The sequence below is a fragment of the Myxocyprinus asiaticus genome, chromosome 3, assembly GCF_019703515.2.
Source record: "Myxocyprinus asiaticus isolate MX2 ecotype Aquarium Trade chromosome 3, UBuf_Myxa_2, whole genome shotgun sequence".
NCBI classification, from domain to species: domain Eukaryota; kingdom Metazoa; phylum Chordata; class Actinopteri; order Cypriniformes; family Catostomidae; genus Myxocyprinus; species Myxocyprinus asiaticus.
Window position 1 is genome coordinate 7,839,310 of NC_059346.1, and position 27,285 is coordinate 7,866,594.

General features: G+C 34.5%; 1 protein-coding gene and 1 pseudogene across 1 annotated transcript in view; one reads left to right on the forward strand and one right to left on the reverse strand.

Annotated features, from left to right (window-relative positions):
- The window catches only part of LOC127431084 (proline dehydrogenase 1, mitochondrial-like), a 39,559-nt pseudogene extending 31,688 nt beyond the window's left edge, over positions 1 to 7,871 (reverse strand).
- A 3,189-nt stretch (positions 7,872 to 11,060) lies between these two features.
- The window catches only part of scarf2 (scavenger receptor class F, member 2), a 43,677-nt gene continuing 27,452 nt past the window's right edge, over positions 11,061 to 27,285 (forward strand). The window contains exons 1-7 of the mRNA XM_051679655.1: positions 11,061 to 11,793; positions 17,079 to 17,137; positions 17,226 to 17,327; positions 19,148 to 19,667; positions 22,174 to 22,392; positions 23,328 to 23,456; positions 24,991 to 25,094. Coding sequence (XP_051535615.1) covers positions 11,639 to 11,793; positions 17,079 to 17,137; positions 17,226 to 17,327; positions 19,148 to 19,667; positions 22,174 to 22,392; positions 23,328 to 23,456; positions 24,991 to 25,094 — 1,288 coding nt within the window. The 5' untranslated portion in view covers positions 11,061 to 11,638. The remainder of the gene's footprint in view (positions 11,794 to 17,078; positions 17,138 to 17,225; positions 17,328 to 19,147; positions 19,668 to 22,173; positions 22,393 to 23,327; positions 23,457 to 24,990; positions 25,095 to 27,285) is intronic.

The following is a 27,285-nucleotide window of genomic DNA, read 5'->3' on the forward strand; positions in this document are numbered from 1 at the left end:
TGAAGGCGTATGCTTAAATGTTTTAAATTAGTTTTGTAGACAAAAATATAATTGTGCCAACATATTAATTTATTTAATTACAAAACTAATTTTGGACCGAATAATTAAGAAAAGCAGCCACTAAGTGCCCAGCATATAGATGGGAACTCCTTCAGTACTGTTTAAAAAGCATCCCAGGGTGATACCTTAAGAAGTTGGTTGAGAAAATGCCAAGAGTACATTTCTGCAAAATCTAGGCAAAGTGTGGCCACTTTGAAGATGTTAAAATATAACATAGTTTTGATTATTTATTTTTTATTTTTTTTTTTTTTTGTCACAACATAATTCCCATATTTCCATTTCTATTATTCCATAGTTGTGATGACTTTACTATTATTCTAAATGTGGAAAAAAAAAAAAAAAATAAATAAATAAATAAATAAATAAATAAATAAATGAGTAAGTGACCCTAAACTTTTGAATAGTAGTGTATATATATAAATATCGGTATCAGCCAGAATAAGCTGTGAATTATCGGTTATCGTATCCAGAAATTCCATATTGGTGCACAGAGGTGGGTAGAGTAGCCAAAACCTTTACTCAAGTAAAAGTACAATTACTTTAGAAAAAATAAAAAATTACTCAAGTAGAAGTAATCATGTTAAAAATGACTTGAGTAAGAGTAAGAAAATATCCAATAAAAAGAATACTTAAGTAGTGAGTAACTAGCTACTTTCACATATAACGTATTCGATGTTTACTCTCCTATATTCCAGTACATGATACACATTTAACATGCATTACAGAATGATTAATAATAATAATAATAATACTATTAATATTATTGTAAATAATGGAAATTTTCATCATTCACCACCATGCTGTTCCAAACCCATATAACTTCCTTCTTCCATGCATCAAATTAAACAGATAGTTCCCCAAAAAATTTAAATGCTCTCATTTTCTCACCCTCATGCCATCCCAGATGTGTATGACTTTCTTTCTTTTGCCGAACACAAATTAAGATTTTTAGAAGAGTATTTCAGCTCTATTGGTCCATACAATGCAAGTGAATAGTGACCAGAACTTGAAGCTCCAAAAAGCACACAGAGGCAGCATAAATGTAATTCATATGACTCCAGTAATTTTCAGAAGCAATTTGATAGGTGTGGGTGAGAAACAGATAAATATCTATAACTTTATAATATAATATATAAAGTCCTTTTTTTTTTACTATCAATTCCCTCCATGCCCAGTAGGTGGCAATATACAAAAAGAATTGAATCACCAAATACACAAGAAGAAGAATGTGAAAGTGGAGATTTATTAGTAAAAAAGGATTTAAATATTGATCTGTTTCTCACCCACTTATCATATCCCTTCTGAAGACATAGATTGAACCAGTGTCATTTGAATTCATTTAATGCTGTCTTTATGTGCTTTCTGAGCTTCAAAGATTTGGTACCCATTCATTCACTTGCATTCTAGTATAAACTAACAGAGCTGAGCTATTCTTCTAAAAATATTTGTGTTCAGCAGAAGAAAAAAAACAACACTCATCTGGGATGGCATGAGGGTGAATAAATGATGCGAGAATATAAGGAGATGTTAGACAGAATAATCATCATTTACACTCACTGCATGTCCCATCCCACCCACACACACACACAGAATTTTCAGGAGGTAGGAAGAACATGAGGGCGGGGAAATGATGATATAATATTGAAGGCTGAACTATCACTTTAAGGATGCCTCTCAGATTTGGACAAATCTGTCGATTAGAAGAGAAGTTTGGAAAACTTTTTGTTGTGTAGTGAAAAACATGAACAATATCACACAGTCCCAAGTTATATATAATGTTTAATTATACACTGAAGCAAGATTTATTCACGCCTTCTGTTGTTATTTCACAGCTTTTTACATCCTGCGTGAATTTAGTTCAGTGACGGTCCAGCATTGTCAGTGTCAAAAGTATTTAGATAATTAGTTATGTACACTAATGGTAAACTGCACCTTTTCTCTGTGTTTGGAAGCTTGTTGGCCCCATCTGTCAAACGCTGTGCACACGCCAACCTTGCACATGCAGAAATGCTCATAATCGTGATAGGCAGGGCAAAACATTTGCACTTAACGCGGATGTGTACAAGGATTTATACAGTACGCACTATGTTGCAGCGCTGATATAAAATGCAAACTTAGAAACTGAGGTCATAAGAGCCCACATTTACAGATTCACGCTGAGAATGAATGAGTATCACCATGACACAGACAAGCCCACATTGTCACAATCTCTAAAACTTGTCTCATCATGTTTTCTTTATTTGGAGCTGCAGTTTTAATCGTGAAATATATCCTTGTCTTGGTATAAAATGAAGGCATTGTGTGGAGTGAAGGAATGTTTGTTTTGCGCACTTGCTGCTGTAGTGTTAATTGCCACTCGAGTGACAGCGTGCAGCTGTGAAGTTCCACTGTTGTAAGAGTCCCATTCAAAAATATCAATAAATTACACATTTATTAACACTTATTAAATTAAAACCAGTAATGTAACGACAGGAACGCCACCCATTGTAACGAAGTAAAAGTAAATTTTTTTCAACAGAAATTTACTTGTGTAAAAGTGAAAAGTACCCATCATAAAAATACTCATAAAAGTAAATTTTTTCCATAAAGTTACTTGAGTAAATGTAGCGCGTTACTACCCACCTCTGTCGGTGCATCCCTAATTTTGTGCGAGGCATGGTCCACGTCAGCAGATGCTTCTTGTGAATGGCAAATTCAAAATGTTTGAGAGCTTTTTATAAGTCAAAGTAGCTCTAACCCACACCTCCAATCTCCTTTCGTTAAAGGATTAGTTCACACAAATATTAAAATTCAGTCATTGTTTACTCACACCTGTGTTGTTATAACCCCATATGACTTTATCTCTTTTTCTTAACACAAAGGGAGAAATTGTGAAAAAATGTTGCGCTCAGTAACGTCATACAACTATAAAATGTCAATTATAGTGACTACCTCTTCAAGCTTCAAAAGGACACAAAAGTATAATTCAGAAGTCTAATAAATTATTGTATGCGACTCATGTCTTGTTCTGAAGGAAAACTATAAAGTTTTGTGAGAAACAAACCAAAATCTAACATATTATTATGTGAAACTCATGACCGATGGTTTATCTCCTGTGCGTGTTTATGAGTCTGCAGCCGAGCATTAGAGTTCATGGCACAAGAGCAACAGTAGTTACTCTGCTGCTTGCGAGGTGGGCCATTCAAGCAAACACTCGTTTTGTTTTACTTCAACAGAACCAACAGCGATATTAACGACAGAAAACACAAACATAGCTGCAAACAAAATGGAGAGCATAACTTACAAACATGTGTGAAGAGTTTGTAGTCAAAAAATATATTAATTTCTATGCCTATAGCCTTATTTGTTTGAACCAGAGTCCTCAATCAAACAGTGTCATGGAGGAGGCTGAAGGTAGCTACACACACACCCAGATGCTACAGTCAGACAGAGAGAACAGGAGACCACAGTTCTTTGGACGTTCCGCTTACCAGAAGTGAAGTGGAAGAACTGGAGAGAAAGGAGGAAGGAGCGGGAATGTCGGTCACCTCTATTCTGTACAGGTGTGTGTGTGTCAGACCTCTGCGAAAACAGTCGGTAGTTGTAACATTCTCGGCCAAAATCAAGTAGTTTTAACTGGCAAGTGAGATGCTGGCTTCAATATAATGTTATCAGATTGATTTTGGACGTCGGCCAGTTCATAGTGGACAGGGTTACCCGGCGCGACGCCAAATATAGAAACCAAGCGATCGACAGAATGTCCCGTCGCAGCTGCTTAGGACAAAAACTCGGATTAACATAGAAAATATTACTTTTATTGGGTGTCATTTGGTGCCTGAGTAGGACACGGTGTGAACGTAGCTACCTTCATGTACCTCTGTTTGATTGAGGGCTCAAACAAATAAGGCTAGGCATAGAAATGCATCTATTTTTTGACTACAAACTACGGAAGTTGCTGTTGTGCAAGGAGCTCTAAAGCTCGCTATCAACTGTCGGTCAAGAGTTTAGCTTAATAATACGTTAGATTTCAGTTTGTTTCTCACCAAACCTTATCGTATTCCTTCAGAACAAGACATGAGTCACATGCCATAATTCATTAGACTTCTGAATTATTCTTTTGTGTCCTTCTGAAGCTTGAAGTGGTGGTCACCATAAACTGCCACTGAGCACAATTTTTTTTTTCACAATTTCTCTCTTTGTGTTAAGAAAAAGAAAAAAGTAATATGGGGTTATAACAACACAGGGGTGAGTAAACAATGACTACATTTTCATTTTTGGGTGAACTATCCCTTTAAATGGATGCCAGGTTTGCCAACTCTTAACTCTATTTAGCTTTTTTTTTTATGTCATAAGCCTAGGGGTTCACATTCTTTTTCCAGCCTACAGTGTGAATGTTTGAATGATATATTCAATATGTACAAGAACAATACAATATGTTTTGTGTTATGATTTCAATCAGATGGTGTTTGTTCATTGTTGTAACTAAGATGAAGATCAAACCAGATTTTAAGACAAATTTACTGTATGCATAAATGCAGGTAATTCCAAAAAGTTTTTTGCCACTGCATCTAAATCCATTAAATATATATATTTCCCTGTGAAGCACACTTTGTGACTTTATTGTTCCATCGATGTCACTTTACTCACAGCTGATTGGTTCAGTGTCTGTTTGTGATCTATTACCCAGAATTAATGCCATGTAGCATAATTTACCATGGTGATGAACATCAGTAAAAAACGATCCGCCTTCTTGAGGCTGAAAAATCAGAGTATGCTCAAACTAAACTCAAACTTACCTATGTAGCCACTAAAACAGGCTTCACGAGACAGGCCTCAGTTATACATTCAGCTGAACATCATGAGTAACATTCTCCTATCAGGACTATAGACATTATCTTACATCATATATTGTTGAATTGCTCACAAATCTTCCTGGCCACCCTGGGACCTATAAATGATTGAAGCTGAATAAACTTATAAACATGGTAGTTCGTGGATGTAGGGCCTTTCCTTTCAGCCTCTTCTTGTGAGAGATCTTCTTCCACGCTGTAATCCAGCACAACACCCACACCATATGCTTTGTCCTTCTACACTAGAGGTTTGATGGACTGATGGTTCTCACCTACCACAAACTGACCATAGAATGTCACCTTCATAACTTGCTCAAACATCTTGCTCAAACATCTGTCCCAACAACTTTCTGCTAAGGTCCATTATCTGTGGGAGATAGAAATAATGAAATAATGTACATATTACTGTATGATGTAAAACAATATGATCTGAATTTATTTTGAGTATTACTTAATTTTTAAAGAGCTGTATAATTATATAAAGAGTTGAGCACTTTACCTTCCCTTATAGGCAATAGACTTGCCACGATATTATAATTTTCACACCGGTGCAGTGCTCACGTTCAAACCAACTAACACTGGTATTACCGCTGATTGGACGCAAAGTGGTACTATGGGGTAATTTTCGTTAAGCAACAACCTACACAATAACACAGCTTGATTTCAAACTTTTAACTATATTTTTTATTTATTTTAACTAAACATGCAAATGAAACAGAAAAAAAATGAAGTGCAATTAAAATGTTTGTTCAACTTTTTGAAAGATGGCTTTTCAACAGTTGTGAAGGGCAACATCTCTTTGCCAACGAACCTACTTCATCCGTGCATTCTCTCCGTCGTGGGCTACCGGTCGGGTATTTCGTTGTCCGGGCAAATACATAACTTATTGTGGGTTGTTGTTGCAGGTTTAATGTTGGTGTTTTGTTACCTTTCATCCCAGGTACCAGTTTAGCTGCTTTGGAAGTGCACTGACTTTGAATGTGTGTGAATAAATTTGTTTTGTTCCCTCCTAGGGCTGGGCAATATGCAAGAAATATGTTCACGATATTTTTATAAAAAAAAAAAACTAAAAACTAAAATAAAATAAAAAATAAATAATAATAATAATAATAATAATAATAATAATAATAATATATATATATATATATATATATATATATATATATATATATATATATATATATATATATATATATATATATATATATATATATATATATATATATATATATATATATATATATATATATATATATATCACAATATCCAATTACATCTTCAACCCTCCGGCTAAGGGTTCAGTGAATATTCTTGCTTTAGTGACTTTTCATTGAAAATTAAATTCATTTATTTAAAAAACAAAAAACTTAAACCAAAGACATTTCTAAATTCAAAATGCACTTCAAACGAAAAAGCAATTAAAACAACAAAGTGGTCAAAAGAAAAAAAAATCATATATAACAACCTTTCCATTTACCGTCACGCAAATATTAAAACAGGTGGAAAATTACTAATAAAAATCAAGATCTAAAAACAATTATAAATATAAACATAATACTTATAAAGATGATAATAATCACTGAAATATAAATCATGGTTCGAGGTGAACGTGTTTTTGTATTATTTTATGATTTAATCAAACATGTATAGGCTATATATAAAGTGACCCTGCAGTGTTACGCTCACCATTAGGCATTAGGCAACTATTCTTTATTTAAGGATATTCTATTCGTTAGGCTATTGTATTGATATTGGAAGTTCCATTCATAATGTTTCCCCCTTTTACCCAGTATGAAATTTCACACAGGTGTTGTCCCTTGTACCCGAGTAAAACCGGTAACACTGTACACCGTGGCAACCCTAATAGGCAAGCACACTGCAATGGTTTTAAAAGCAACTGTTTAAAATTAAGACAAAAAAATGATTAGGACACTAATGCAATGAAATCCCAAACACAAGTATTTGGTTTTTCATTGCATTAGTGTCCTAATACTTTTTTGTCCTAATACTTTTTTTGATCTGTAAATGTTGAAATCCATAGTTTTAAAGGAATAAAGTCGACAGCCTTAGCAGCCCTATTAGGTAGAATTTTAGTCACCATTCATGTTCATTGTATGGAACATAGATGCACTGAAAGTGAATGGTGACTGAGGCTGTCAGTCCTTAACATTCTGCCTAACATCTCCTTTTATGTTTCACTAAAGAAATAAAGTCATATATGGATTTGGAACAACATAACAACATGAGAGTGAGTAAATGTTGGCAGATTTATTATTATTATTTTGGGTCAACTATCTATTTAACACAGGTTTAGTGTGTGTTTCCACCTCCCAGTTGTGTAAAAGTCAAACAGACTCCTTCCATGTACATGTCTGAGGTTCATTCTGCCCTTGCCAGTAATGCTGACTATTTGGTAACTATACACAGTAACCACATGACTTCTGCCTGGCAATTTGCCACCCCAGACCCCCAATAGACAAACATCTGGAACAGGCCAATGACAGTGAGCTCTAAAAAAAAAGGAGTAATTCCAGATAAGGCATTGTGCAAGATATAGGGTCCTCAAATAAATACATGCAATAACAGGAATGCACATTTGAATGGATAATGTGATCAAATTATATAGACTATGCATTATTTGAATTACATACCTCTTTTTTCTTGTCAACCAGGATGTCATATGAGCACAGTTTAAAAATTACCAAGCTTCTAAGTAACTCAAGAGTGTCTTTGCTTTTGTAGGCTTCTTTTGTCTGTTCAATGTCAATGGATATCTTGCTGTTGAAGGACACATTGTCATTGTTGTGAGTAGATTCCTCTTGTACATATGTTTTGGTCAGGGCTTGTACACTCCGATGATAACAATGCTGAGTGGAGCAAAACAAACCTCAAATATTGCTGTCACGAATCGCGAGCTCAAAGGCAGGTAGAGTTTTGAGGAGAGGCATAAGGTCAAGGCTTCTGTACTGACAATCGGGCCATAGCTAGTGGGGTGAAAGGCGGTAACGATTCTAGGGGCCCAAAGGTCCAGGGGGCCCTGCAACAAATTCTAAACTATATTTTTTAATAGGAAAGGGGCCCAGAGCAAGATACAGTCAGGGGGCCCAAATAACCGTGCTTCGGCCCTACCGATGATGTATCTAAAATATACAAAAGAACACAGTTGTACTACTCCTTTGGGACGCTACCCTTTCCCAGGGCTCTTTGCCTGTAGAGACCACCCCATATTTAAATACCAGGCAGATGTAGAGAGGTTAATTGGTCGAAATCTTGTGACGTTCCTGTTTATGGACTTAGAACATGCATGGGATGCTATAAATAAGATGCAGTTGCATACATTGCATTCGGTGTATTTATTAAGTTACAAAACAGAAACACCACAGTCTGTGATTTATTTTCAAGGTGTAAATTAATGAATTAAGTAATTTACTAGGAAATATTTGATAATAAATGTGCTAATATATGCTATTTTTTTGTTAGCTAGGATTTGCCGTTTACTGACGTACTAAGTTTGTTGTGCATGTTTCATGCAGTTAACAGAAGGGGGAGCCACTGCATTGTATTTCATCTTTACTTCAAGCCTGAGGGAAAATATTGAAGTGAAGGAAAACTAATATTAGTAGGCTACATTATGCCATTTCAGCATTATCATTGCCTTGTTCATTAGTATTGGCCATAAAGTTCTAAAATACCTGTATTGGCAGCAGCAGCAGGAGCAGCAGCAAATAAATAAATAAATAAATTAAAAAAAGGATGAGGGGATTATTTAGCTATATCTATACTTTTGTGGACAAAATAACTTAAAAGAGTCTACTAACAAAATAACTAATAATAATAATAATAATAATAATAATAATAATAATAATAATAATAATAATAATAATAAACTTTCTTTCTCAAAAGGAAAATAGTTCATATTTTATGTCTTTGGGTGATTCCATAAATGCGGTGCCTTTTGCCTCCCACTGACTCTACATTTGTCAGTATACATCTTAAGTGAATTTATATGGAGGACGAAACATGCAAAAACAATAATTAAATAAATACACAAATAAATCTGCATATTCATACATAAATGCATATATAAATCATTACATTTGCGAGGGGATATATAAATAAATAGATTAAATAAATAAATAAATACACCAATTAATGCAAAAAATTATAAAGGCTAATACAAAACATAAATACATGGTTGAGGAAATGCTAATTGTAAAGGAAATGCAAAAATGAAACTTGATTTTTATTCCACATTTCTATATTTCTTTAATCATAGATGCATTTCTGTATGCTGTTACTCATTTATTTTTCCTTTGCGCAACATGCTAATGAGAGGATGTCAACAGCTGTTCAGGCATTAAACTATAGATACAAGATGCAGCGGTTATTGGCATGAGTTTGCAGTTTCACCGTGGTGAAGAGAAGGTCATAGCAGAGTTGCTCCGCGAGGCAGCGAATAGTTTGGAAAATCGCAAAAGCCAGATCCTTTGCTAAACTTTTATTAATTGGTTGATTGTGAAAATTCGGTATTGTCCTTATTAATGTCATGATCAGCCAATGGTTTCATAAAGTCCGCCTGCTGATGTTTGATTGACATCCTCTCATTAACATGTTGCACAAAGGAAAAATAAGTACAGAAATAAATGAATGATTAAAGAAATATAGAATTAAAAATCAGCTTTCATTTTTGCATTTCCCCAACCGTTTTATATTGTATTATTTTGCATTAATGGGTGCATTTATTTATTTGTTTATTTAATTATTTGTATACCTCCTCGCACATTTAATTATTTATATATGTATTTATGCACAATTATACGGATTGTATACCTCCTCGCACATTTGATGATTTATATATTTATTTATGCACAATAATATGGATTAATTTACTTATTTATATATGTATTTGTGTATTTATTCTTTTTGCAGGTTTCGTCCTCCAATCACATTTTAAAATTAAGATAAATAACCTTCATGGCAAAGTACGTCATTAAAATAAATAAATAAATAATTAAACATGTTAAACGCCATCTACAAAGCTGAAGAAAAAAGAAAAATAATTTTTTTTTTTTGTTTGTTTTTTTTTTACTGTGCCTCTGCTCTGGTATTTCACTTTATTTTGAAATATAAATATTAAAGTACTTCAAAAAATATTGTTTTTGCATTATGTTGTAAATATATTGTAAATAAATATATTTTGTAAACGTGATTTATTTTTAATTTTGAAGAAATATATATATATATATATATATATATATATATATATATATATATATATATATATATATATATATATATATATATATATATTTTTTTTTTTTTTTTTTTTTTTTTTTTTTTTTTTTTTTGTCCCATAATATTGACTCAACCCTGTAACCTGAACACAATCACCCCAATGCAATATTTGGAATATTCCTCAAATCATATGTTAAAAAAAGATCTTTAACAGAAGTCTTAATGTCCTGAACACAATGGAAAAACTAAGTTCTCTTATACTTTTTTCCTTTTTTTTTTTTTTTTTCAGTGATATTGTGATCTAAAAAAAAAAAAAAAAATGCATGACATTATCATATACAGTAGACACAAGCTAGCCACATTTTGTTAAATGTTAAAAACTCAACCCTGTGATCCAATCCCTTTTTATATAGCATTCAACTGTTACTTGTATGAATATAAATCACTGCAATCACACTTTTTTTTTTTTTACTTCTTTGATAAGTGAAATGTTCTAAAGGTTTGGATAGAATTTAGCTTGTTGATATTTGCCAGAATGTTAAGTTCAATTTTCAAGAAGTGCAAGGCCTAAGATGCACCTAAATAATGGATTCACTCCTTCACTCACTTTAAAAAAAAATAGGCTACCCAAAGTTTGCATTGTAAAGTTGTATTTTTCTGGCTGTGATTCGGTTTTAGGTAAGTTTATAGTAATTACATATTATTAAAAAAACAAATTATATGATCCTTATTTAGATTTGTGCGAGAGAATAAAGCGCGAATGCGCTTTTGCCCGCGAGCGCGCGCATGCTGAGAGTGTTTGTAAAAGGGGGCCTTGCCCTGGATGGGTCCTGGGTGAAGCCCTTAGCACAGGCACACAGTAGTCACACCCACTCGATGAGGAGCTGCTCGGGTGGTTACGGTTAGAATTTGGGAAACCGCTGTAAGACCAAGAGAGCAGGCGTATCGAATTCCCAAGAGCTCAAGCCACAGATAGGGCCACTAATGAGGAATTTCCCTTCTGGAAATAAAATAGAGAGCCAAATGGATACAGAACAGCGGTCCGTTTTCATTTCCTAACGTCTTATCTAAAATGGACGCTCATAAAGTTCTGTGCAGACCCTTTGTTTCTTGACCCATATTTGAAGCAGTTTATTCGTTATGAAAGTCTGCACTTGGGAAATATAAGAGGGAAACTGGGATCATCAGGGTGTCAGGAGTTTCGGCAATGCACCAGTTAAATCTACCCGTTTTTGGGGAGCAAAATAAAGCCAGAAATTCTCCGCAGCAGGAACTGGGGTTGGACGACGAGAATCACTTTTAGATTTTATAACTTGTGTGCGCCCTCTCCTCCTCTTTTCTCTGCCTCTTTTTCCGGGCTTTGGAGTCCGTGAAAGTTTGGATAAACATAAGACTGCGATTTATGCGGATATACTAACTTCCAAACCTTGTGTTGACGTTTGCAGTTGACGGTTTTGAGACGTTGGAGATACAAAACATCCAATCTGAACCACTTGCAATTGTAAAAGAAAGGAATGCTGAGCAGAAGAGGCGCATGGAGAGATGCTGTTTCTTCTACCATGGAACTGAAGTGCACAGTAGCAGTTTCAGTGCTTTTGCTTGTAAGCTTTTGTCCCATTTTCAGCCAAGAGCTCAATCCAAAGGGTAGGAATGTTTGCAAAGTTCAAGGGTAAGTTGGATGAATACCTGTTTTGCTGTGGAAAGAAAAAAGAAAACATTCCTTTATTCTGCTCTAATGATAAGTAACTAATGCATGATATCATGCAAATACCAAGACCTTTATATTTTAATAGTTTATGTTCAAATGGCTTTGATGTTTTGAATGTTCTCAAATCAAAGTATATTAATCAAATGCTCAACATTGTAGTATACATCACTAATTCTTAGCAGTTAATGTTATTTTAAAAGTTCAACCAGTAACCTTTACTTAGTTTTATTTTGATATTTACAAAAGTGCAGTTGCATTGTTTTGTGATAACTATACATTCATGAATTCGAACAGTGCTATAACTTTTTAAATTGTACTGAAGTAGGTTTTTGATGATGTTCCAAATGGCAAATTATTTGAGTCTGTTTACTCTGTGGTTCACATCTGGGTGACTGACCCACATAGAGGGATTGGGGGCAACATCAATTACTCAAGGACTGAAGTCGTGGCACACTTTGCATATAATAGCCTACTTAAAAAAAAAAAAAAAAAAAAAAAAAAAAAACTACATCAACAATAGGGAAACATTTAAAAGAACTTAAAGCTCATAAAGTTTGATACATTAACCTATAAAGGCAAAAACAAGGATCATTTGGTATTATAAAGTATAGATTATGCTTTCTTTGTAGCAAAGGTATACTGTGGTTCACACAAAATTGAAAATTATGTCATCATTTACTCACCCTCATGTTGTTCCAAACCCTTACGACTTTCTTTCCTCTGTTGTACACAGAAGAAGATGTTAGGCAGAGTCTTAGCTTTAGTCACCATTCACTTTCATTGAATGTTTAAACTGAACATAATGCTGACTTAAATCAATGCAACTTGATAAATTAGCTTAATGAATTTTTAAGGAAACTTGACTTCATTAGTTCAATCAACTTCATTTCAAACTGAATATAGATGTTAAATTACATATTACCATTGAATTTTACTGATAACAAAGGAATTTTTAGGGTTATCCCATTTTCATAGGTAAACTGTTGTAAGATGTTAAATGACCTGTTGATGATCAGAAACCTACATCTGATCCCTCTATAATGTTCAAACTTATATACTATACATAATACAATTTAATGATGGCAAATAATAAGATGCAAAAATATAGCGGTAATAAAATGAACACTTATGTACTTTCCACAGTATTTACAAAACAGTGAGTACTTTACAAAAAGTACTACAAACTATTGAAATCAATATTGATTTTTTTAAAATTTATTTATTTTATTTTATTTACAAAGCTAGTGTATGGTCAACCAATGGCAGATGGGGGAAATGTTAGGGAAAGTGTTATTTTTGTAATTCCATTTTGTAAAGCTAGTTGGTGCAGAAATGACAGTTCGGAATAGCAAACTGCCATACTACTTACTATTACTTTATTTATATATGGCAAAAATAGTAAGAGCAGTATAGCATTCACCTTCACCGAATCAGACAATTGGGCATGGTTAATGGCTGGTGGTCTCAAAATTACCTAATGCCAGCCATTTAATTAACATGGGCTGCATTTCCCAAAAGCATCGAAGCCTGAGTAGATCGTAGAAACCATTGGCGCCAACGGTTTCTACGATCAGCTTAAGCTTGCTATGCTTTTGGGAAACGCAGCCCTGGCCAATATATCGGTCTATCACTAGTCACAATATTGGTAACATACCAAAAATAGGTGATATTATAATGTGTATAATTAAAATTTGAAGCACTTTCAGTTATATCATTGGCTTCTGATGTGTGAATTGAAAGGTGCACTCAGCAACTTATTTGTTTGTGTCATCTTAGACTTACAGTGACACCTAGTGGCCTGGATGCAGCATCATTCAAATTCAAAAGTTTTAAGTTACAGATGCCATTGTATAAATTCACTATTCACAGTCAGCCAATATTATTTAATCCAGGATGGAAAGTGTTCAATAACAGGGTGGTTACTGAGATTAAGCGAGTAGTATTTGACTGGTCATGTTATTCTAACATGGCAGCTCCTATGAGGGGGACCCTCTCCATGCAGAATAAAACAGCTTTTATAAGGTTACCGATTTGACTGGTTGTCATGTGAGTGGTCACTGTTATATATATATATATATATATATATATATATATATATATATATATATATATATATATATATATGTTTCAAAATTACAATTCACTTCTTTAGGAGTAAAACTTTTTTTTTTTTTTTATTAAGGAAAAAAATTACTAAGTGCACCTTTAAAGCTTATCTCAAAATTATGTTGTATTTCAGCTTCATGGACATTTTAGGGGAATTCTTACAGCAGCTTGCTGGCTCCAGATGGATATCACTGCAGTTGAGATCAAAATGTAAACCACCAGATATAATCTAGTGTGTATTCTTACAAGCTGGGATTCTCACAAAGTACAGACGTTGACAGGAAGTTCACATTCATTTTACAAAATTGCTCAGAATTTCCAAACAGGACTTTATTGTTGTTGAATCGATTTGACCCCACTAGCTGTTGATTGATGCTCAATTTCCATTTGTTTAAAGAGTTAGTTCATCAACATTTACTCACCCTTCACCCTCATGTCATTCTAGACCCTTATGCAGTGCCGGATTTCGGCATGGGCGACATTGGGCAATGTCCCAAATCCCCCCCCCCCTCACGCCAAGGAATCAGGTTTCACCCAGGGTGCCATACAAGCTAGAACCGCTACTGCCCTTATGACATTCTTTCATCCGAGGACCACAATAAGAGATGTTAGGAAAAATGTTAGGAACTGACAGCCTCAGTCACCATTCAGTTTCATTGCATCTTTTTTTATTCTCCCTAACATTTCCTTTGGTGCTCCACAGAAGAAAGAAAGTCATACATCAGGGTAAGTAAATGATGACAAAATGTTCCTTTTTTGGGTGAACTATCCCTTTAAGTTTTCCTCCCTCAAATAAATGTGCTCCTAGCTTCTTGTTCACACTGTGATGTGTATGTTCAGTTTGACATAGAGCAAAGAAGTCAGGGCTGTGGTGTAGATCATGTCTGAGGACGACACACACACATAGGCTAAACAAACTCTGACTGAACACAGATAGCAGCCCCAACGATTCAGAGGAAGCAAAAGTGTGGACAAGGCCTCTTGGAAGGTCAGATGTGACAGAATATGAGGGCGGCATATGTCTTATATCCAAGCAGCATTTAGAGAGCATTAAAAGGATAGTTCACCCAAAAATGACATTTCTGTCATGATTTACTCACTCACATGTTGTTCCAAACCAGCATTCTTTCTTCCATGTTTGTTTCTCTATGTCTGGTGTTCCAACAAAGTTATCACTTCAAACGGCATGTGGATTGCATGACTCCTGACAGTGAGAGGGTGGATGAAGGAATGAATGCTTATGCTTGTGTGCATGGATGCATGGATGCAAGTCAGCATAGCTACAGTATGTTTGCTGTATAAAACATCTGCTGTTGTGCATCTCAGGCAAAGCTGCAGATGGCACCCAGACATTTTCAATATCCCCAATGAGCCACATGAATGAGATGCATGCTTGGATCTAATATGGGCAATTGAAATATAGCTCAGAACATTTGCAATTCACAGTATGATGATGCAAACTTTGTTTTATGACCAGCTGTCTTTCAAGATTCCAGACGGTACTGGTTGAGCTAAACATTGTTTATTAAAGTTGAAGTGTGTAATGTTTTTTTTATGTTAAAATACTTTCTCCTATTCTGAATGTGCAGGGACAACTATAAGTGAGCTATTTGTAAGTTTATTCCCATGAAAAGTGTAAACACTGTGGCTCTATTGAAACATTGCTCTATTTGTTGGAGCAACCCGACCAGCCTGACACAGTAACACTGGCTCAACCAATGGCTTGAGTTTGGGGCGGAACTATCTGTTTGACTGCAGAAATGGAAGATAGGGGCAGTGCTTTTTGCAGTGTCTTGTTTTCCTGCAAAAAATATATTTTTACATTAGGGGCAGTGGTGGCTCAGCTGTTAAGGCTCTGGATTACTGACCAGAAGGTTAGGAGTTCAAGCCCCAGCACCACCAAGATGCCACTGTTGGGCTCTTGAGCAAGGCCCTTGACCCTATCTGCTCCAGGGGCACCGTATCATGGCTGACCCAGTGCTCTGACCCCAGCTTAGTTGGGATTTGCAAAAAAAGAGTTTCACTGTATATAGGCAAAAATGTATAATGTGTGACAAAAATAAAGGCTTCTTCTTCTTATTAAGCAAAATGACAAAATATATTTTGTCTTGTTTTCAGAGAAATACAACAAAATTAAGTAACATGTATGCTTGTCACAAGAAAAGAAAATTTGCCAATGGGTTAAGAAAGAAAAAAAAAAAAAAACTTGATAAAATTAACACGTTTAATCATGTACCACATGACACACGGAATCTTTTTTCATGCTATGTTGCCTATTAAAAAACATCACCTTGCATTACTGGCATTAGAAACAAGATACAGAGCTGCACACACAGACCTCCACATTTGGTGTACAAAACACGATGACGGTAACAATAAATATAATGTTTTTTTGATCATGAACAATTAATTTTGAGTACAATATTTGACTTCGCAAAAAAAAGTTACCAAACCTAACAACAAAATCAGCAATAGTAATAATAATAATAATAATAATAATAATAGTAATAAAAACTGGTGTAAATAAATTGCAAACAGCGAAATCATGCAAGCTCATTAATTATTCAATCTCGGTATATGCTGGGTACACCAGCTTCGAAAAGTTTCGTAAAATTTACTTGTTTATATACCAGTGAAATTTACTCAAATTAGCAAATAAGTATGACAAGGTTTTCTAATTTAGGACTGACACAGGATGACACATTGTGAAGATAATGAACAATCATAAATAATATTTAGTTATAAGCTAGAGCATAATTTTTACTTAAATTTACTTAATAATTTCGAGTTCACGCTTTAACTTATTCAGTGTAGAAAGTACTTAATCTTTTCTGATATATTTACTTCACCACAAAATAATTTCTTTCAGTGCAATTCTTACTTATTTTAAGAACATCTAGATTATTTTTTACCAAAAAAATAAGACAAAATATGATTTTTTTGCAGTGTTCGGGAAAACCTGTTTAAAAGCAGTCATTATTTTTGCAGTTCTGTTTGGTGATGCTAGTGGCACAGAAAAGAAACACTCAACACCTTGAAATAAGATGTATTTTCACAATGTTTGCCACATTTGATTTAAGCATGGAGCATGTTCCAATAAATGTAATGTTGTAACTCAATTTTTGTTATCTTTTTATAAGGTCACCAGGGTTTGTGTGTTGCAGCGGATGGGCACAGCAAGGCGAAGAGTGTTTAACACGTAAGTATCATTTCCTATTTTTAAGAGAGCACTTCCTATATCCTGAGTGGCATTTTATTTGATTTGCTGGTTTATAATGTCTCCCCAGCTCTCTGTGAAGGTAACTTCACCTGTAACGAGAACGAGGTGTGTGTCCGACCAAATGAATGCCGTTGTCGTCATGGGTATTTTGGGGCAAGCTGTGACACGAGTGAGTTTCCATTTTGTCATGTTAGATTAAAGCTGAAGTGTGTAACTTTTTCTGTGTTAAAATACTTTCTCTCAGCTTAATATGCGGAGACAACTAAGTAAGCCATTATTTGGTTACATTTCTCAAAAACTGGAAACACTGTGTCTCTGTGGCACTATAAAAATTGTAGTTCTGTTTGTTATTTTCAAACCTCTGTTTGTTTTGAGTGGCTCCTCCAGCCCCACACAAAAACATTGACTCAACCAATAGCGTGAATTGGGGGTATCTGTTTGTTCGACCAACAGCAGACAAGGGGCGTATTTGAAAACAATGTTTGTTTGTTTTTTTGTGCATTTCTTTTCTGTGGCGCTAGTGGCGTAGAAATAACATACTTCAGCTTTAACTCAACGTCCAACTTTTTTAGGTGAAAGGGACAGTCAGTAAAGTTAATTATAATCATTAAAGACCACATGAAATCAAAACTGAACTTTTGTGGCTTTTAGTCTTTCAGTGTTAGCTTTGAGGTCATCTGTATTCTAGTGTACTTTTAAAAGTTTACTAAATAAACTTTTAGCAGCTTGTCTTTTTCTTCTGGGTGAACGGTAAAAAAATATTGATGACTCAGCTTGAACTCAGGCATGTGTAGAATTGTTGTCCAATAAAATGCTCTTTAGAATGAGAATGACCCCTCCTGCTAATTTCACCTGTCACCAGCAAGGAATAGCAAGTAGCAAATTTTGCCTTGGCTATAAAAAAAAGCAGAAGATCTTCAATATGTCCCGGCCCAGTTTCCTGTTTCGATATGAAATACATTAACACAGAAAAAAAAAAAAAAAACAAACAAACAAAAAAAAACATGTCATGGGTTCTTTAGAAAATAAAAAGTACTTTTAGCATTAGTAACTCATTTCAGCAGACTTTAAAGACAACATGAAATCAAAATGGCCCCTTTTAAATGTATTAAAAGAGTGTCTGCTATTCTAAATAATAATAATTATATAATATATATATATATATATATATATATATATATATATATATATATATATCATTAAAAAAGAAATAACTTTCTCTGTCTCTGAAACAACTTTTCGTTTCTGGTGACGTAACCAAGGCCTAACTTTCACGATCTGATGAATACAATCAAGTCTCATATAACATTACTTCTTGCTGAATGTTCTGTTTTACTTGGAAATCTGTCAAATTACTGAAGTTAATTGCATTGCATATGCCATTTCATGTTGTTTTCAAACATGAATATGATAACTTGAGGAATTCAAACAGTTCCCTCACCCACTACATATCACACTAAATTAAAAAGGGGTATTTTATTCTGTGTTAAAATGACAATTTTAAGAACTGATGATTCAGGGTGTACATAAACATGAAATATTGGCAAGTTAAAAGAATAGTTTACCCAAAAATGAAAATTCTGTCATTTTGATCCAAACTGGTATGACTTTCTTTCTTATTCGGAACACAAAAGGAGATGTTTTTAGCTCTATATAATGCAAGTTCAAACCACTGTGAATGAGCTTTTTTCAAAGCATGCATGCAACAAAGAACAAGATTTTCAATTAAACCATTTCAGGTTTAACAATACAGGCTGTGATATTAATCAAAGCATCTCCTTTTGTGTTCCACATAAGAAAGATAGCATACGTGTTTGGAGCAACATGAATGTGAGTAAATGATCACAGAATTTTCATTTTTATGTGAGCTATTCCTTTAAGTTTAACATTGGACTGTTATCTCTCCTTTAGCTTGCCAGTTGCACAGTACACAAATATTTTCTAATGACCCTGTAAACTACAACCTGTGTATGTTTCTGACTCCCATAGAATGCCCCCCTCAGTTCTGGGGTCCAGACTGCAAGGGCATGTGCACATGTCACCCTAACGGTAAATGTGACGATGTGACCGGCAAGTGCACATGCTACCCCAACCGCTGGGGTGAAAACTGTGAGAAGCCCTGCCAATGCCAGAAGGGGAAATGTGACCAGGAAACGGGAAAATGCACATGCCATGCCAGTTACTGGGGGCCCCAGTGCAACAATAACTGTTACTGCAGCATAAATTCGGTGTGTGATCAGAGCACGGGCCGATGCATCTGTAACCCGGGCTGGTTCGGGCGAAACTGTGGGGCTCAGTGTTCGTGTAACAACTCACCCTGTGAGCAGTTTACGGGCCGATGCCAGTGCAGGGATAGGCTCTGGGGTCAACATTGTGAGCGCTACTGCCAGTGCGTGCAAGGGAAGTGTAACCCAGCTGATGGATCGTGTACCTGTAAACCCGGATATAGAGGGAAGTTGTGCCGGGAGCCGTGCCCAGCAGGATTCTATGGACAGAACTGCAGAAACAGGTGAGAAAAACATCATATTTTAAGATCTACTGTATGGATGGTTTAAAGGAATAGTTCACCCTAAAATTTAATTTACTCATCCTTATATAGTTCCAAATCCCTGTGAGTTTCTTTCTTCTGTGGAACACATAAAAGGAGACATTTTGAAGAATGTTCATGTTGTTTTTTTGTGTGTTTTTTTTTTTCAACAGCAAAATGTTGAATGGTTACAATACCTTAAATCATAAATTATATGGAATTATATTTTGCATAAAGAAATTGAACCTTAAATGTAGGGCCATTAAGATTTAAAAAAAAAAAAAAAAAAAAAATATATATATATATATATATATATATATATATATATATATATATATATATATATATATATATATATTGTGACACTTAAGCAAATTTTACCCTGCCAATTCTCATTACTGTAATGCATCTGGATGTTTTGCTATTCCCATTGATTTCAGTGATGATGCTCATTACCGTAACAGTCTTTATTCTTTCTTTTTTACTATGTAACAGTAAAAAAAGATGCTGTTGATTATTTGATGATTATTTTCTATTAAATTAGCGAAAATGAATGGCAGTACCACGGGAGAACTACTATGATGCATAAATACTTTACAATTTAAATAAAATATATACTGTATATTTTCCCATTGCGGTAATGAGAATATCATAACTACCATCTTTTTTTCACAATGTGGTAAAGAAATTTTGGGGGTAAAATGTGCGTAACTGTCATTAAAATAATGTCACAATGTCAAACATCTTAATAGCCCTAAAATAAGCTTCATTTTCTATATGCAAAATATAATTTTTATTTCTTTTGATTGTGGAGTAAAATAGGACCTTTCTTGACAAGTTTCATGAAAATCACCCATAGGCACTCAGTGATCTGCAGACTGAAAGGTCCAAAAGGATCAAAAAAGCACAATTAAAGCAACATAAAAGTAGTCTGTACGACTTATGTGCTATATTCCAAGTCTTTCAAGGTCTGTTCCTCACACAAAGCTACTGTATACAGGTAGCTTCAAAACACTTGGAATATAGTGCATATACTGTAGGAAGTTGTATGAACTACAGTACTTGTATGGTGCTTTTTAGTCCTTTTTGTAGCTTGAAAGCTTGAGAGAAAATCATGGAATGTCTTGAGGGTGAGTAAATGATGTCAGAATGTTCATTTTTGGGTGAATTGTCCCTTTTATCCGAACAGTGTAAAACTAAGATGCTAAAAGTTAAGAAGAAGAAAAAAAGGTACCACTTTGTATAAGGTGTCTTTAACTAACATGTACTAACATTAATATACTTACAATACAATGGACTTATAGTGTAACTACATGTTGTTCTAAAAAATTCTCACAAGATTCACATTTGCTGCTACTGAGGTTGAGGTACGGGCAGGGTTAGGGTTTAGGGTAGGGGTTGGGGTAGGATTAGGTTTAGGATTGGGGTTAAGGTTAACAGTGTAACTACAGATGTTATTGAATTCAGGTACTTTATATGTAAGTACAGATTACAGAATACATGCTGTAAAAAGTAATTTGTAACATATTTCGTTAGATTACTCAAGATCAGTAATGTATTTTAAATACTTTGGATTACTTCTTCAGCACTGGTAGATTTTTTCACTTGTTTTGACTATAAAAACTCTGCCAGTACAGTAAGACAAAATACACATGTTAAAAATACATTCTCTGAAAAACCTAAATATTTTATGCAGTGTTGCTTTTAAAATAAGATAAAGTAAATTTGTGTTGTTTTAAGGATTTTTAGATATTGTAACAGAAAAAAAGACAAAAATTGTCATCAAGAATAAGATTTTTACTAATATCAAAGGTCTCACTAGAGATTGCCTTGATAAAAAAAATAAAAATAAAATAAAAATACGATCATGCCTGGTAACAGGTGCATTTAAAATGGCCAGAAACAGCATTTAGCATAAAGCTAAATGTTCACATGATCATTTACATAAGGCTTATTTCTATTTCTGCTGCACCAAACTTACTTTAAACTTACTGCTCTTATGAATGTAACGCATCTTAAAAAAGTGTTTCACCGCTGTTCAAATTCTCTTTGGATCGCATCATTTATACGGATAAATGTATTCCAAATAAATAGACTAAATATTAAATGGAACAAATGACAATAAAATGCAAAGTAATCAAAATACTTTTTGAAAGTAACTGATTACCAACGATTTAAATTGTAACTGTAGTGGAGTACAGTTAGTAATATTTTGTATTTTAAATACGTAATCCCGTTACATGTATTCTGTTACTCCCCAACCCTGTGTAAGTACAATGCAACAACACATATGCATGTTAAAGACACCTAATATAAAGTGTGTCAGAAAAAAAAAAAAAAAAACATCTGAAAAACTTGAAACTCACAGTTTTGATTACCTCCTGACTTTCAGACTTTCCTGATTTGTATTGGCATAACTCAGTATCTTCTGATTTTAACTGTTCATACCTGGTCCATCCTGGTTTGTCCTTGTTTCTAATGATCTCAGGTGTGGTCACTGTAAAGGCCAGCAGCCCTGTAAGGTGACCGAAGGGCGCTGTGTAACCTGTGAGAGTGGCTGGAATGGAACTAAATGTGATCAGATGTGTGCACCAGGTTACTTTGGAGAGAACTGTATGAATCAGTGTCCACCCTGCAAAGATGGCCACTACTGCAACCGTATTGATGGGAAATGTTCCCATTGTAATCCTGGCTGGATTGGCGATCGGTATGAACTTCAGCATATAGTAAACGCCATTGTAGCTTACCGTTGGTACTAGACAGGTCTGTAAAAACTATCAGTCAAAGGTTTGGACACACCTAACACACCTACTAATGCACTACATAATGTGTAATTGCCATGTTTACCATACTGCATTCAAGGTGCTAATGCTAATGGCTAATGTTATAAGCAGCCATAATTACATGACATGGTCTTGTAAAATGTTTAATTAAACTCAGACTTTTAAAATTATCATCCACAAATTTGAAATAGAACATTATCAGACTTGTGGCCTTAGCTCCATTGTGTTCTATGGATATACCAGGTCAGTATCATATGTTATTTCATTAAAATATGGTATAGGAAAAAAAATACTGATCACTTTACAATAAATTTGAGCTTTTCTAACAATTTTTATTCATGACTTTTATTAATTCTGACTTTTGGACAAAAAACTTCAAAGTGTCTACTTTCAAAACGGACCACAATTATGCCTGTAATACAATAGTGATGAACTATAGCCATTGTATTTTGAGTTTTAGGTGTGTGTTCAAAACAAGGGGAAGTAGCTGATTTTTGTCTAGATTACAGCTCTGCACATTTTGGACATTCTGTTTTTAAAACAGTAGGCATACTGAATAAGTTTTCTCATATGCTGGACACTTGTTATCTGCTTTTCATTCACTATCCAGTCTAACCCATCCATTTCCAACAATTTCAAGTTGCCTTGTGCAATGTGAGCCTTTAGAGCCAAAAGTTTTTACAGTCATGACAAACGTACTGTAAAGTCAGTCAAGTGTGTCCAAACTTAGTACTGGTATTGTATGGGGCTCCTCATATATTTATTTTGGGAGATTTTCTCATTATCTGAAATTTTCTTTGAATTCTCTTACTCTCCATCTGTTTATAATCTCTCTATTTCTCTGTACTCATGAATTTAGCTGTGAAGTGCGCTGCCCTAACGGAACCTATGGGGAAAACTGTGAAAAAGATTGCAGCCATTGTTTTAATGGAGACTGCCACTTTGCCACAGGAGAGTGTCTGTGTGACCCTGGCTTTTACGGGACATAGTAAGTCAAATCTCTGAGTCACGCAAATATTTTCAAATTTAACCACAGCATAAGTCATCTTGATATCTATTGGAGTATGAATCACTATTCTAAGAGTCATCCCAAATGGTTTAAAAATGACTAAAGCTTTAAACCAATTGCAAGATGCTCAATAGGACACCCCAAACATTAAATGGTGAATGATTCTTTGTAAATAGCTCCAGAGGATTTGAACAGTGCATAATAGACAGGCATGTGGATACCCGAGGGAAACACAAACTCATCACATAAACATGTGTTTTATGAGGACATAAAACAGAAGTCTTATAACAGAAGGAAGCCATTTTTGATGCTCTTGTGGTCTATGATTACTGTGCTTACAAGGCAGCACTCTATTGGTATTCCTCACATTCTATTTTTTTCTTCTTCTCACCAGTTTTCTGCAATTCATTTTTAAAGATGTGTATGACTTTCTTCTGATGAACACAAGGTTTTTAGAAGAATATTTCAGCTCTGTTGGTCTATACAATCAAGTGAATGGTGACCAAAACTTTGAAGCTCAAAAAGCATATAAAGGCAGCATAAAAGTAATCAATAAGACTCCCATAGTTAAATCCATATCTTCAGAAGCGTATATGAAAGGTGTGGAAGAGAAATAAGTCCTTTTTTAAATTCTCCTCCCTGCCCAGTAGGTGGTGATGTGCACGAATAATGTGAATCACCAAAAACAAAAAGAAGAAAAATGTAATTTAAATATAGAACTGTTTTTCACCCACACCTGTCATATCATTTCTAAAGACATGGATTTAACCACTGGAGCCATATGAATTACTTTTATGCTGCCTTTGAATGCTTTTTTAAACCTTCAAAGTTTAGGTCAACATTCACTTGTACTGCATAGACCTACAGAGAAGAAATAATCTTCTAAAAATCTTTGTTTGTGTTCAGCAGATGAAAGAAAATCATACACATCTGACAAGCCATGAGAGTGAGTAAATGATGAGATATTATTCATTTTTGGGTGAACTATCCTTTAAGTTTGAAGTTTGGAAATCTGCTATAGACCTGCATTATTAGAATGTTGAATTGACACCATAATATTTACATTCTGAGTTGTGATGGGTCTTTTCTCTTGCATTTATTTTCATATTTAATTGTAATATATTTTCTTTAATATTTAATTCTATTCTCTTGCTGCCTTGTAAGCACTTGTATTTCCATTTGGAAATGCTAATTTAGATTTTTCTCTCATTTGATGAGATTTTTTAAATGTAGTGTTGAGTTTTATGAAGATATGATAAAGGGAAATGATGAAAAAAAATATATATTTTTCCATATGAAATTAAAATTGTCCCAATTTCCTTTTTAAATACACTTTCCGGGGCTTATTGCACACAATTCATTGGGTCATTTATTTGATTCATTTTGAATACATTATAAATTCCATTGTCAATAATTACGTTTAACCACAAATTCTGTTGCTATGTAAACAATGCTTTTATTGATTCTCTTCCTCAAAAATATATTGTGCTCTTTGCATTTTTCTTGATTTTAGCTGCAACCTGACCTGTGAGTTTGGTCAGTTTGGAGTGAACTGTGCCCAAACCTGTCCGTGCCACGACAAGAACTGCAACCCAGTGTCAGGGGCATGCAACCTATGTAAGAATAACTCCTTTCTATTCCTCTTTCTGAGAAAAAAATGTCATTTCTGGAGCTTTGCTATGTCATTTGCTATGGAGACATATTTGTGGTGTCCAAGTTAACATTAGTCATATTTTCCATTGCGTAAAGGGAGGGAGAAAGAACTGCCCAGTTGACGTTGAGGTCAAGTCAAGATTCGACCTTTTGATACACATTGAATTTACCATTGTGACAATTACTAAAGATGGAGTGAGATTTTTTTTTTAAATACAGTAAACTCAGTAGAGCATTGCATCATAAACACATTCTGCGTTGTTTTGCGGCTATCCTGGCAGATGTATGACTTTTCGCAGCTGAGATATCTTCTTCAATTGTTTACTTAAAGGGACAGTTCAGCCCAAAACAATGGAATACAAGGTTCCTACTGACTGCACAGTATACTGTATACTGCATACTGCCTACCGTTTCTTAAAAGTAGTATGCAAAACAGAATGCATTATTTATGCAAAACAATAAACCTCAAACAATATTATGTTACATTGTTGTTACATGCCCTTATCATGTTGCATATTGAATACTGAATATTTTGTTAAATGTAGGTAGGTCATTTAGATATGCCATGCATACTGCAAATTCCCATGCTATGCACAATATTAATACTAAACAAATATTAAGATTTTAATGTTAGTTCGCTATTCCGAAAATAGATATCATTTTGTCATCACACACTCACCGTCATGTCACACAAAACACAAAAGTAAATCTTTTGCCGAATTGTCAAAATCCTCTTACATAGTAACTGAGACTGTCAAGCACCTAAAAGGAAAATACCCTGAAAATGAGTCCATGTGACAATGTTTATATTCAGGATTCACTAATATTCTCAGCCCGATCTCATGAAAATTATGTAACTGTGGTGACATTTTTGCTAAATGACATTACGTGGTTCATTACACGTATCGCGGCAGTTCCAAAGTGAGATGACCACTAAGTGGCGCTAAAAGCGAGTTACATTTCCTCCCCAATAGACAGGGTTTTTAAGGTTAATGTGTTATCGGGTTTAAAATGAACAAAACCAACGTCCCCACCCTAAAGCTTAAACCTAACCCATAATGTCATAAAAAGCAAATGTGAGATGAAAAGCGCAAATGCTGAATTGCTTCTACAGCATTTCCGCCCCAAGTGTGAACTCACATGCTCTTCAGGACTTGTACCCTGATCCTTTGCATTGTAAGTGAAATGATTTATCAGCTGAGCTACCGCACAATTTGATTGCACTAGAATAAGCTTGTGAATGTAGTTGGTTATGTAATGCAAACATTAAAATATATCGCCTTACAAGTGATGCACTGTAGTACAAGTGTTTTGATGTCATAAGATAGCACTGTGTGAGGAACAGAGTGAAAAGTAACTGTTTATTAACTTAATATTAGCCGTTTTACTCGTGATTTATGTGAAAGCGCATAAAATTAATTGTGGCGCCTCTAGTGTTCATCTCGCAAGGAAACTGATGCGATACACACAAAGAGGCACATAAAAATCATTTAGAAAAAATGTAGGTATAATAACTTGATTCTGTGAGCTTGGATATTCTTTCCTTCCACCCTCGAGATGTATTTATAAAGTCTATTTAAGGGATTTAGAGACAAATCCACACGAATTACACCAGCGACGAACAACAAGAACAGTAGTCCTGCTCCAAAAATGCAGGTTTAGACAATTTACAGCTCTAATAAAACACATGTTCTTTATCAAAAATATAAGATTCACATTTCTGCTTTTAAACCCTCAAAGTGCATGGTTCCGTGCTTTTTTTATTGTAAGTATGCTGCTGTTTCTTGTTTTGTTTTGATTTATTTTTTTGCTTGCTGGTGAGTCAGAATTATTTTCTGGGGAAATATAGTATTTCAAAAATCTATAGAGCTTAACTTATATTGAACCCAGAACATTTCATTAACTTTTAAGATGCTTGATCTTCAATATACTGTATATCACCATATTAGATAAACATTTTATTATGAATTCAAATTAATTTCCCTTTAAAAATCAATGAGAAAAACTTGATGTGCAGGCAAATAAACACACATTTGCTATTGGTATCATGCCTCGGTAGATGTTTGTGTACGCAGTCCTCACTATGTAGGTCAGTGCAGCAGACAGCAGCAGTTTTAACATGGCGGCTCTGATGGTGTTTCCAGAGTGGTGTCTT